This window comes from Boleophthalmus pectinirostris, unplaced genomic scaffold (assembly GCF_026225935.1).
Source record: "Boleophthalmus pectinirostris isolate CB_2022bp ecotype Guang Dong unplaced genomic scaffold, ASM2622593v1 HiC_scaffold_6, whole genome shotgun sequence".
Taxonomy (NCBI): Eukaryota; Metazoa; Chordata; class Actinopteri; order Gobiiformes; family Gobiidae; genus Boleophthalmus; species Boleophthalmus pectinirostris.
The window spans coordinates 24,491,477-24,505,000 of NW_026571447.1; the positions used below are offsets into that span (position 1 = coordinate 24,491,477).

The following is a 13,524-nucleotide window of genomic DNA, read 5'->3' on the forward strand; positions in this document are numbered from 1 at the left end:
AGCAAAGCAGCAGCAGAGCCCAAGGCAACTCTGTTCAGTAATACAAGTCAAATCAAGCATCAGAACGGAGAAGAAAGTGAATCTGAGTCACTTTGAACTTATCTGTTGAACAAGGCTTGGGAATTTAACAAAAAACCTTCTACATACAATTATTTGGCTTGCAGAGTTTACAAAAAGTAATTGTACTAACAAAGAAAAAAATTATGTGCATGTCAGGCAAAAATAATTACTCTAGTATGTATTAAAGCCAGAGGAGAAAGTCCATGTGAGATAATAGAAAGGCAGTAGATACTCAAATATGTCACAAAATAACATGGAGGAGTATCTCATAAAGTAGTCAGTGATTGTTGCATTGATACGAGAGCACGGCTTTGTCCAGCTGTGTTTCTGCACCTGTGTCCACTTATCTCAGAGTAATTGTTGGGTCCAGGTAGAAGCCCCTGACGTAATCGTGTATGAGAAGCTAATGTGGTGTGAGAATAAATGGACCACTGGGAATTTTGTGCTGAAAATGTGAATGAAAAAAAAAGTCTGGGATTTGGTTTAATTAGATTTCATTGTTATTGTCACGCTACAAATAGAGTAGAGCTAGAACTGGCATATGCTCCCTTGGGTTTACTTGTTAACTTGGGGTCTTAAGCTGTGCAGTTTTCCATCATGTAAGCACAATGAAATGATTAACAATGAACAACACAAAACACACTGGCCAGACATCCAGAAAACACAAATGAAGTATGCTGTTGGCTAATGCTGAAGAATCACTGCCTTAATAGCTCTTAGGCATTAATCATAAGTCATTTGCCTTCAAGAAATAAAAAAACTGAAATATAAAAAACACAATTTCTAAGTAGTCAAATGCTGTTTCCATTTACCTGCCAATTATGTTTTAATAGGATATCACAGCACCATAATAAATCCTAACACAAGAAGTCTTTTTACCATAGGGACCATCAGAGCTAATCTCTGCCTCCTAAACTGAATAAATTCTTAGCCTAATTAAATGACCTGTTATTCAGGTTTGGGGCTGACATAAAGAGTGGCTTCTCCCTTTTCAGACTCATCACAGCAAAATATCTCCCCTGAGCTTGCAGTGATACACACTGTAGTGTATATCTGCAGCAGCCTTCTCTATAGTGCAGGTTTAAGACTAACACCAAGAGTACTGGCTTCTTTCCTCAGTTTCAGAAACTGTGAACATAGAAATCACTCAGTTAGAATGCTACTGCTCTTTAGTCACTTACCCCTTTGAAGTTGCTCATGGCCTGGAAGTAGACCAGGTAGCTTTTCCGTGGATCCAGAGGGGTGTTCCAGTAGCCGTTATACGTGTGGTTGTCACCAACAGTGAAGGGGCTGGCTTCGGGCAGGCTGCTGGGGGGAAGCTCAGCTGTGTAGTAATGCGGCGTGCCCCGGGCCTGGGCCTCACCGTGGGACATGGGCAGAGGAAAGCAGTCCTGGTGCCCCAGCTCACGTTTCACCTTCTTCACCATTTCCTCCTCAACCACTACTTGGTAGGTGCTAAACACAAAGGGTGAACATGTAAGACGTAGGTAACAAACAGAATACAACTCTATGAAATCCTTTGCTCACCTGACAGGGGCACCTCTCCCCTGAGCAGGCCTCAGTAACACAGTAATTGTGCTCTCTGTCTCGCCCAAGGGGGAGGGGATGTCTCCATAGTCAAACGTGGGAGCTGAGAACACAAACAGAGATACACACTTTATGTCAGATATAATTTTAGCCCACAAATGAAGATATATTCCTTTGAGGTCACCTGATTCAGCTCAGGCTGCAGGCAACTTTGTTTTTCCAAATGTAAACTCAGGGCCACTGGGTCTAATGAAACTGATGGAGCATTGTGTTTACTGAAACCAGCCCCCAAGTATAACCAAGAGTATTAGCGTATTCTCAGGACAACTACTCTAGTTTTTAATACAGGTCTAATTAAAAGTTATGAATGTGACGTGTAGCTGAACTTTGTATTTTAAAACAGATTTGGTCAAACTCTTATTGATCTCAGGGGAGTTGGCGTGATAATATATCTCTGCAAAATAATGACTCCACTGACACATAAACTGTGAAATAACAATATTTCCTATGCAAAAGGTAGAAAGGTAGGTACATTCCAAATAGGACCTTAGCGTGAGTTGACGTTAGCATTCTGCACAGATTTCTTTGTACCTCATCAGATGCTAAAATGGTTATGATGCGTGCTGAGAAGTTGATCCCAATAGGACACAGTCTGTATACGAGAGCACTTTTATGAAAATGTGTGTTTCTGCTGCTCAGTGAGGATCGCTCTTGAAGATGCTGACAGTAGTGGCTGCTCAAGGTGTTCACTGTTTGCCTGCTGTCAGTGCCCATTTGAAAGACATTCAGTGTAAGTGAATGTTGTGGAGTGAGGGCCAGTACGGGAGCGTTATGCATAAAGACTTCTGTGCTCTGTCTGTAGTGGGCTTTGTGCCAGAGAGCGTCTAATGTGCAGCCAGAAACTCAAAGATTATGTAGTAAATCTATAATTAAACAAAGCAAGCCTTTTTGTGGAGAGTCGGGGTCAGAGAGTGCATGGTAGACGGACTGTGTGACAGAGGGGGGAGTGTGCGTTCCTATGAGGTGTAATCCCATCCCCATAACAAGCGCAAATGCATCATTAAAAGACAACAGAAACTCCAAGGCTGCGTTTGTATGAGCGGTAATAAGCTTGGAGAGTCTCAGAAGTGACATTACTGTCCCAGGTACGTACCGCATCTTTCTTTATACATAACCGTACTGTATACTCCCATCTGAGCGCTTTCTCTGCTTCCTATGATTTAATTTATGTGTTGAGAGGCAAGTAGTGACAGCGTGTCATAAGTTTGAGAAGGCACAAGAAACTCGCTCTAACACTAGAGGAGCTGGTTTTACCTGAGTGAGAGTTGAAAGATGCTGAGGTCAAAGGATTGAAATCCACATCCTGGTAATAGCACAGAGTGAATGAAGCCTACAGCGGTACTGGCAGTGATGGGGAAGACTATATCTTTCTGTCTTTGGTGGTTTTTCAAAGACTTTTACCCCATTACCTGAGATGTTGGTGGTGATTTCCGTCAGCGCTGTCTGTCCGAAGCCCTTTCCGGTGCGTGCTCGTACAGAGATGAGGTAGGTGGTGCCTGGGTGCAGGTTGGAGAACATATGGTATGTCTCGTTCTTCAGTTTAGAGACAGTTCTTCTGGGACCTGGGACGTTAATGCTCGGATCAGATGACTCGATACTCTGGTAACTTATCTGAGAGGGAGGAAAACAACATAAAAATTGCATTGTAAAAGTCAAAGTCATTTTAGGATTCATTAATGCTTCCATTGTTATTGCAGCCCATAACTTTTTAAAAGGATCACATCAAGTCAGGTATTTATTTCATACTTTTACACCCATCAACAGAGGTTATTAAGCACTAAATTGCTCTAGTCATAAAATGCAACAAAAAAGTCTGATTGAAGTGATTAATGAAAAAGCAAAACCGTGCACTTAAATAATGTGCTCTTATGTTAGTAAGAAGAATAGAACCTGATTACACTGGAAGGTCATACAACAACACATATTTTCATAAGCACTTTGAATACCGGACTTAAAAGACTTATGAAAGGTCTGCAGGGCATTAGAGACATACTCTACTCCTTGAGAGGAGATACACTCTTATTACTGGACAATACTGTATAAACAGGACTGTGATGAAGTTCAAATGGGGTGTAAATTTTTTTGAAAATTACAAGCTATTTAATTAACAGAAGAGAAATTTATTTGGTATTTTTTGTTAAGAATTTATGAACAGTTGGAGAAGGATCAAGGACAAAATAATAAATTGTGTGTTTAACATCTAGGAGAGTTTCTGTAATGAGTGAAAGTTCACCTCCAAAAATAACAAAAATGTTGAGTGAAGGACTGGACAGTAAGTACAAAAAGAGCAAATATAACTTTATTGTTCTTTAGACATAACCAGTTCTTGGTTTAAATATGACATCTTTTTTGTATTTTGGAAGATTAGTAATATTTTATTTCTATCTTGTATTCAAACCGTGCCTAAACCTAAAACATGCAGAACTAACAATCCTCCAGCTAGGTGGTCCTGACCAAGCCAAGCTCAAGATCTAGAGGTGGGTCCTCAAGCACTGTATGTCAGTCGCTCACTGCTCCTGACAGATTGCCCCAGCAGTACTGAAGGTTGGGTCAAATGCACAGAAGGAATTTCATTTATGTCTTAAACTTAAAGCACAGCATAGCAAGTGTTTCATTATAACATATAAAAGTAATAGTAGTGGCTGAAAATCCATCTAAATTGTGAAACACACTTGGCAAACACCTTATGATCATGACCTCTAAAAAGCCAACCACACACAGAGCAGCAGGGGGTGGTCCAGACAACGGGGGCTCAGGCAGAGTGGTCTTTGATTTAATCTTTATGAAGTAGGTGGGATTTGAAGAGCGCTCTGTAAAGCTTTGTCCGTCAGCTGAGAGAGATCAACACACTCCTGAGTAAAAACTCTGTGCAGCCTCCACTTCATATGTCAGACCACAAATCCCATTTAATGATATCCTAGAGGCGATGCACATGAGAGCAGCATGCTGGGCAGTGGTTCTACCGCCTCAGAACAGTGTACTAGCGCATGAAACTATTACTCAAACAAGACCACTAAGCACGTGAATCACTGACCATAGCAATCATCGTGCCTGTGTCACTTCATAATTGCCTTGTTATAATAAATATGTTTTGGATGAGTAATGTATGAGGTAAAATGCAGTGTAGCCTTCCATTCTAGGTTGCCATTGTAAACCCTCTCCTCGTCTCAGGGTGAAAAACTATTTGGTTAATAATACAGCTACTATCTTTACTGACACAGTCTTGTTAATTTACATGGGGGGACTGTCCAAAGTACAACTGCATACTAAAATAGTGTGAAAATAGCGTATTTCATTCAAACAAACTAGTGCCAAGTTACAAACTAAATCTGTGGACAGGCAACCCCACTTAAAATAATAGTTTTTCAATATATTTTTGAGCAATAAAAACACCCATTATTTAATAAATGCAAGACAGTTTAATGCCATGCTGTGGAACATTCCAGGCAAGTACAGTATAGTATATTCACAGCATATATGAGTCAAAATATATACAATATCAACACCCTCCCGTGGGCTAAATCAACCACTTTCAAGGGCTAAATGTATCCCACAGGCCCCACTTTAGGGCCCCTAAGCAGATGAGTTAATTCATTGTATCTTAACATATTAATTAACACAATCTTAATGTTTAATGTTGACAGTTTGATAATTTAAGAACAGCATCTGAGCTCACCTCATACTGCGTGATGAGGCCGTTGGGTTCAATAGGCTCCTCCCACTTGAGGAAGATCATGTCATCCAGCGGGGTGAAGGTGAGTGACTCTGGCGCGATGCCTCCGGGAACTATAAGAAATTGTCAGAGCAAACATTTGTTGGAAAATTGAAGAGCTAATCCCGCGGTGAGCCTCAACTGTCAATATCACAGAAATGAATGTCAGATGGGCTCAGAACAATGCCCCACTAGAGACACGGCTTCACATAAGAGCACAGCTAATTTATGAACTACATCAATTATATAACCACAATACAGGAGAGACTAGAAGCAGCGGCATGAAAACAGCATTACTGTTTAATATCTGAGGGCAAAAGGAGTTTGATGAATCTGTCAGATCCTCCACTTGAATGACTATTGGGTTGTCTCAACATTTCAAGCTAGTGTTTTTGTGGCTACTGTTTGATGCAGTGGTTCTCCTGGTGACTGCTCTGGAGAGAAACTGTGTGTTATGTGAGAATCTGGCTCCAGGCAAAAAGCCAAACAGCTGAGTCAACTGTTATTGCAACATAAAGTGAGGGGACAAAGTTGCTTATTAAGGCTTTTGGGGAAAAATGATTATAATTGACGTACGCTGGAGGTACAGTATATACATATACATTGGCTTACTTTATCACTTTGGTAAAAATAAATCCTTCATTTTGCTCTCTCCCTTTCACTCGGCCATCACTCACTGAATATACAGCAGCTCAATGAAAAATCGGGTTTGTTTTGATTTCATTTTTCATGGGCGAATTGATTTCTGCAGCGGCTGAAATACAGGCAATCTACTAAAGCTCAAAAGAATAATAGTAGATCCAAACTCAACACAAAATGGTGTTGGGGTTGCCTGTGTATTTGATAAAGTGGTTTTATTAAAAGCTATTATTTATCCGCACAAAAATGAAAGGGTATTTTGTTACAAACGCCAGTCAAAAGGACAATCACTCGTTATTTAGTTTTTAAAATATGAAACTGAACATTATAAGTGCTGTTAAGTAAAAAGCACAAAGTCTTGTCTTGTTGGCCGCATGAATGGTATAGTACAGACTCTTGTTAACTATAGTACAGTAAGCAAGAGGCTGCAAGAACTAATGAGCGACAGAAATACAAAGTTTAAGATTCTTAACTTTCAAGGACACAGTACTGGTATTAGGGCATTGTATTAAGTTCCACCATGACTACAAAGTCACATTATGAAATCTAATTATTAAATTGCAATACAGGATCTTTGGGACTAAATTCGGACAAAACCAAGAACTAGACCAGGACTAAACCAGGAGTGGAACAGGACCTAACCAAGTCTACTGGGCTCAAACAGGACCAAACTAGGACCAAACCAGGACAAATTGGACACACTCTTATTGAGCCACAGTGTTTTCTAAACAAAAACATTTCTGGCTTAATTTTTGACAGAGCAGCTGCAGTGATTTGCTTATTTATTTTATAGGTTTTATTCCAGTGGCACAAAACCACGCACTGTAGCAGATGGTTTGAACTGCCAACCTTCTAATAAGTAATATCTTATCTAATCATAGTTGCTTAACATTCTTTCTAAATAACAAAACTTTATATTATCTATAAAACACATTACAAGCTGAAATAAGCTTGAACAATTCACTTTGGCCGTTGATCTAGGACCTTATAATATTTTTAGCTTGTTTATTTCACATATTTCATATTTCAAAATATAATACTACAGTATTTTGTAACCCATGTCCATTGTTTGTGTGGGTGTTTTAATAGGATTTATGGTGCATTTTGGAGTTTATAGCATATGTTTTCAACCTAACATACCAGTTGTTTATGAGTTGCCCTATTTTCTCTATGCTGCTGACCTTGTGTTATACCCTTCTCAGGAGACTTACTGTCCTCCTCAGTCTGGAAGGTGACCTCTCTGCCTTCTTTCTTGCCCTCCGGGTTGGTCAGTGACAGGCGCACGTGGATGCTGTGGTAAGGGGGCAGGTCCCGCAGAGTGAAGTGCGAAGTGTTGTGCTCTACGGCCAGGCACTCTCTCACGGTGGTGTTGTGCCCGCCGCCGCCCCCTGCAGTCGTGTAGCGGTAGCACAGGGACACTGAGTAGGTGTGGCAGCGAGTCAGGTTGAACGCCAAACTTTCCCACTGCAATGTCAGCTGTCTGGACTGGATGTCTGAAGCTGTGGGTCCTTTCAGAGCACGCATGGGTTCTAAAAATATAGAGACAAAAAGAAAGGTAGGTCATCATAATATAACATCAGGGAGACTATTTTTAGCATGTACAGGTGAAGTAAACAACAAAAATCCAATGTGTATGCTCTTATATTTTAAGTCTTCAAAATGGTGCATGGAAACAGGAAACTGAAACCCACAAAGAACAGAAATATACTGTATTAGAGAGTAAGTAGGAAGTCAAAATTGTTTGTTGGGTGGATTTACAAAACTGTCCTTTTCATTATAAGGATTTGTCAGTTTCTATCAAAAGCTCATTAAAAGTGAAAGCAAGCAATTCCAAAATTCACAAAACTGAAAAAAATAATTGTTAGAAAAAAGTAGAATATAGCAATACCAATGATAACAAAAGTAACTGCATATTTAAAAATCAAGACAAAAATTTTAACAATGTCCTAATTTTTGAGTAGGCAGGTAATCAGCTACCCAATATATCCACCACTTAAAAAACGTTAGAATCGTCCAAGGACCAAACTGGCAAATTTTCTGCTGGTACTATTAGACTGGTTGCCAGATTTCCCCACTATGACACGGAGGTCAGCATCTCTCTGCCAGCACAACACACCCACACTCCCTATGGCGAAGTACTAGCTCATGCCAATTGTGCTAATTAATGGGACCATCTACTTCTGCTCAGTATCACGCTCTCCCACCAGTTCTAACCCTGAGCGGCGACAAGCAAATTGACTATCCAGTAGTTACAGTTCTTTGCCCTGAGCTGTGATCCGTGCACAGCAAAGATGGCAGTGAAATACAAGGGCGACCACTTCCACTGGTCACTTTTACTGCTGGGTCATCGACTTGGCAACGCTCGTATTTTTAGTAAACAGTTCATTCTGGTCAGTGCCAAGTTAAGTCCAATATCTAGGGCTGAACGATTTTGGTTAAATAGCCAATTGTGTGTTATGTTTTTATAGTTGGATTTTGTTTAAAGTGTACATATTAAACATGTCTGAGACTTTTTAGATTTAAGAGTGAAATATGAACTCTTAATAATAAACAATAATAAATAATAATACAAGAACCAAATGCATATCAGAACATGTTTGTAGAAGTCTGAACTACAGAGATGAAACTATTATCTTAAATAATTAGTCTTTGCTGTTTGCTAATTGTGAGAATTAGAGCTCTAACAATAACCGAAATATATCAAAAGTCTCACAATAATAACGTAATAACGTGAGCTATCACAATATATCAAATTATATGTCTTATCTTAAATGCATGGTTTTAATAGCAACAGTTTATAAACATAGAGAACTACATACCCTGTGATTCATTTCAGTGCAGAAAACATGAAGAAATATATTTTTTACTTGAATTCTTGGGATGATGACGGAAATAATTCACCAAAATCTTGTCAAGGTATTTTAAAAGCAAAAAAAGTGTCCCATTTTTAATTATTAGCCTCACAATACATATCGTACCGTGAGATGCATATCATAATAATACTGTACTGTGAGATTTGGATATTGTTACATTCCTAGATTATGAAAATAAATGTTGTACCAAATGACTGGTCAAAGCATTTTATGATGTCAGTCTTGTTATAATGTATAATATCATAATATCGTGAGCCTCCCAACCAAATCGTGAGGTTTCCCAAAATATCACAATAAATATCGTACCGTGAAGTTCATACCATGACAATATCTTATCATGAGACTTGGATATCGTTACAACCCTAGGAACTACATATCCCATGAAGAAATATGTTTTTTATTTGAATTCTTGGGATTATGACAGAAATTATTCACACTAAAATCTACCTTTATATTCGCTGCTCTAAAATATTGCAATAAATACTGTACTGTGAGATGCATATTGTGATAACATCGTACTGAGAGATTTGGATATCGTTACATCCCTAATTCAATATTGATACTGATACTGAAACTAGATACTCATTGAGCCGGTAAGATAATAAAAAATCTATTGTCAAATGAATTCCTGAATAGCTTTAAAATGATCAGAACCTGTATACGTCCACATAGACTAGTGTATGGACCACTATGGAACCTGACGACTGAGGGATGTTTATGTAAAATGTTTATATAAAAAAGTACTATTATTTAAAACATTCTATTGTCTAAAGTTATCATTGAAATCGGTATTGAGGGTCAAGTCTATTCCTCAGTATTGAAATTTTAGTATCATGACAACACTATTTGCAGCCCTACAAACTTCATCTGACTCAGACTACAGCGCTGCCTCTTAATGCAGGGGACACAAAAGCTCTTTGGAGAGATACACAGGCAACCCACTGTTCAGGAGGACGTCCAAAAAAGCAGAGTTAAGCCAAGGGCGTCCTCTGTGTCAATGAAGGCATTTATCAGAGGCATTATTAACACAATCAATGCCATTTTGTCTAGTAATTTGCTACATGAGATACTGTATCGCTTTATGCTTTTAATAGGGCAGGTTGAGTAATGAGGTGGGGAGGTAGGGGGTGACAGCGGAGAGATGAGAACAGTGCAGATCAGTGAAGTTTGAGGTTACTGGCCAAGGTCTTCATCTCTCAGTGGCTACACACACACACACACAGACACACCCAATACACAACTGGGACATTCAGATTAGGGTAGAAAAACTTAGAGTACTTAATGCACCACGGAGCTGGCTTATTGCACACAACACAATTCAGCAAAAAATGATGAAAACTGTAAAATGCAAAAACTAACTTTCCATAATTTTCTGCTTTGCTGTAATCAAGCACACACAGTATAGAGTTTTTGCATCATAGCTAATTTTCACTTTAATTTAACTCCACAATAGGGAAATATGACCAGAGCAAAAATCATAACACACAGGTGGTATGTAAATAACATTCAGCTAAAACTCATTCATGGATTTTCATTACCAAAATTCAAAACTTGAAGTGACTACAGACTGCCTGAGCTAAATAAAGAGGGGTATTTAGCTGATTCCACCACAGTGTTCCTTTGTAGCTCTTCTCAAAATGGACGCCTGTGCCAGCCCCTGCCCTGGACTCATCTGATTCGTCTGTGGCCCGTGGCATCCTGTCTCCACCACCCGCAACCACTGAAATCCCCAACCACCTCTCTGATTTGCAGCGAGTGCACGAGAGAAGTGACAGGTTTGAGTTTATTATCAAAAACCATGTGTGTGTCTGTGTCAGTGGGGAACAGATTTATTCAAAAAAGCATGTCTGGACCCATGAGCAAATGAAAACACGGGCATCACATAAATCCAAGGCACCCAAACGCGCAGAGAGGAAGACATGATAAATGACGTGCCAGCAGAGGCGCACCACTTGAGCTTCTAATGCTGCTAATTTTAATCCGACTTCACTGCTGGCTGTCTGTACCGGGAGATCTCCAGAAGGAGCAGTGACCCAGCGGCAGGTGGAGGCCCATTAACATAGTTTGGGGACCACCTGCAGAACAAATGCTCGCCTCTCCTCTGTGATTTACTTGAGGGGCTTCAAGCTGTGCTAATGCAGCGTGCTGATAATCACAGCAATGGCTCATCAAGCACACCTGGACGGCCATTGTAGCGGGCACAGAGCATGTTCACATTCACGGCCATTAGTTTTACAGCCTCCACATAAGGACAGCACCGCGTTTGTGTACAACGAAACCAGTTATCAAGGCTGACGCTTTTGGGACGAACTTTACTCCACATGACCACAGAAGTCATGTAATGATAGAGAATTATTCCCTTTGGTTTTCTCTGATCCAGATAACCCTTCTGCTTGCTGGATTCTTGCCATATACTTGATATTTCCTTGTGCCTTAAACAAATTGGGCTAACGGCAAGTGGGACAGGCGTGCACAGCAGAGGAGTAGAGGGTCAGTAGGGCCTGTGCGGAGCAGATGGTGTGGAGGCGGGGTCAGGGAGGTCCGGGTACCAGGTGCTGAGGAGAGTCTCAGAGATGAGCCGCTCCAGGTAAACGCTCATGCTGCTGCAAATGATTCTAACACAATAATAAGCCCCGGAAGAAGGAGCAAGAGTGTATATCTGACAACATGTTAAAAGCTGCTAAATATTCAAACAACACAACTTTATAACCAGTGGTGACAAGTATTACATTTTGTGACTTAAGTAAAAGGACAGATACTGAGGCAAAAAAGTAGTAAGTAAAAAGTAAAAGCATTCCATGACAAACTCCACTGAAGTAAATGTAGGCTATTAAAGTACCTGTTTAAAAATGTACTTAAAGAGTAAAAGTAAAACTATTGATTTTAAATATCTGTATTTTACTTAAAGGGACAGTTCAGAATTTTGGACATAGGGTCTCATTTCCTAGTTAGCCAAAGTGCTGTAGATGTGTGGAGACACTTTTTAAAATCTTACTTCCAGTCCTTGTGTTTGCAGAGGTCACTGGTGCTAGGCTAGTGCATGTCAATGGCCATAGCCTGCCACTAAAACAGTCTTACCCACTTCACAAAGCACATGGAGCAAATCTATTATTACGCCAAACTGTCGACATAAATGTCTTTGTTGACAGAATAATGTTTGAAATAAAACTAACCTTGCATCGCATGAATCGTTGCATGTTGAGGGACTATTTTCTCATATCAGTCCGCCACTGCCGAGCTTTCTATCAGGAAGTACAACTTGCTGCTGCTGCTCAGACATAAATCCTTCAAATGCAAGGCTGGTTTTACTTCTAAAATTATTCTGTCAACAAAGACATTCACATCAACAGTCTGGTGTAATAACAGATTTGCTTCAGGTGTTTTGTGGAGTTGGTTAGACTGTTTTTTTGGCAGGCTAACTATGGCCATTGACATGCACTAGCCTAGCACCAGTGACCTCTGCAAATACAAGGACTGGATGAAATATTTTAAAAAGTGTCTCCACACGTCTCCAACACTCTGGCTCACTAGGAAATGTACAGTACTGTTCTACTTGTACTGTGTTACATTCTACCACTGTTTATAACACATTCGAGGATGTAAAAAACCTAGTGCTACAACCGTAACAAATAATTCATACACTTGCTCTTTACTGAACTATATGCATCCAAACGCTGTGCTTAACACTCCAGCAGACACAGGAGTATTGCCTCTCCCACGTCGCTGAATAAGCTAATATCACTGTGGTTGAAATGTAAATACATCATTGCATTCAGAGTTTAGCGACTTTCACAAACACTGGTACAACCTGTGAAGGCAATTTCTCTGCATAGTAACCCCGCTCTCCTCAGATATACTTGTACTGGCTCACTTTCTCTTAAAACTGCTGCAGAGATAAGAATACCGCTCGTATTGACTTTCATGCTTTTGGTTGTGATTTTCGTTTGAGGTTCGAACCGTGTGCAGGGTTTTCGCTGAGGTGGTTGATGAATGAGGGGTGTCTATGGCAGCTGAAACAGGAGAGTAGCTTTAATATGTCATTGGAGAGCGCTGGGATGTTGTGTGGCGCGAAAAGACCACTGGGCATAGAAAGAGTGATAACTGTGGAAGACAAAAAACACATAGTGCCTTTGGGGAACACAGTGCTTTCAATTTTGTGGGACGGTGCACATGCAGGGGGCTGTGATGTTGGTTTTCTACTTGTGTTTTTGCTTCCAATGACCACATATATTTGGTAGCAAAAAAAGGTTTGACTTCAAGATAACCCCTGGGTCTCAAAATGTTCTGAATTTTGGACAGCTTGTAAACACTAACTTTTCAGAAATTTGCTAATAAACAAGTCTGTAACATTTGCACCAAAAATTGCAAAAGAAATAAACATATGCCAAAAAGCAATTAGTAATGATTTTACATCTGCGACACCTCGTTTGTGAATGTTTTGTTTTGCTTATAAATGTGCTGTTTATCCTGCGTAATCAAAATGCCAATCAGTCCAATAGTGCAGTAGAAAGAGCATCAAATTATCCTTCTCTCTGTCCTCAGCTCCAAGTTCACAGAATCTTTCAGTAAATGTCTTTTGAAAATAAGTGCCCAAGTACATTTCTCAGTATATACTTGAACAGATTATCTTGACAGATGTAGCTCAAGTACAGA

At 39.9% G+C, this 13,524-nt stretch overlaps 1 protein-coding gene across 2 annotated transcripts in view; it reads right to left on the minus strand.

Annotated features, from left to right (window-relative positions):
- ptprub (protein tyrosine phosphatase receptor type Ub) overlaps positions 1-13,524 on the minus strand; it is a 160,254-nt gene that overhangs the window by 33,046 nt on the left and 113,684 nt on the right. For both annotated transcript variants that reach the window (XM_020937284.2, XM_055164011.1), the window contains exons 8-12: positions 7,210-7,527; positions 5,324-5,433; positions 3,057-3,258; positions 1,588-1,690; positions 1,242-1,515 (exon numbers count right to left, since the gene is read on the minus strand). In XM_020937284.2, the coding sequence (XP_020792943.1) occupies positions 1,242-1,515; positions 1,588-1,690; positions 3,057-3,258; positions 5,324-5,433; positions 7,210-7,527 (1,007 nt within the window). The remainder of the gene's footprint in view (positions 1-1,241; positions 1,516-1,587; positions 1,691-3,056; positions 3,259-5,323; positions 5,434-7,209; positions 7,528-13,524) is intronic.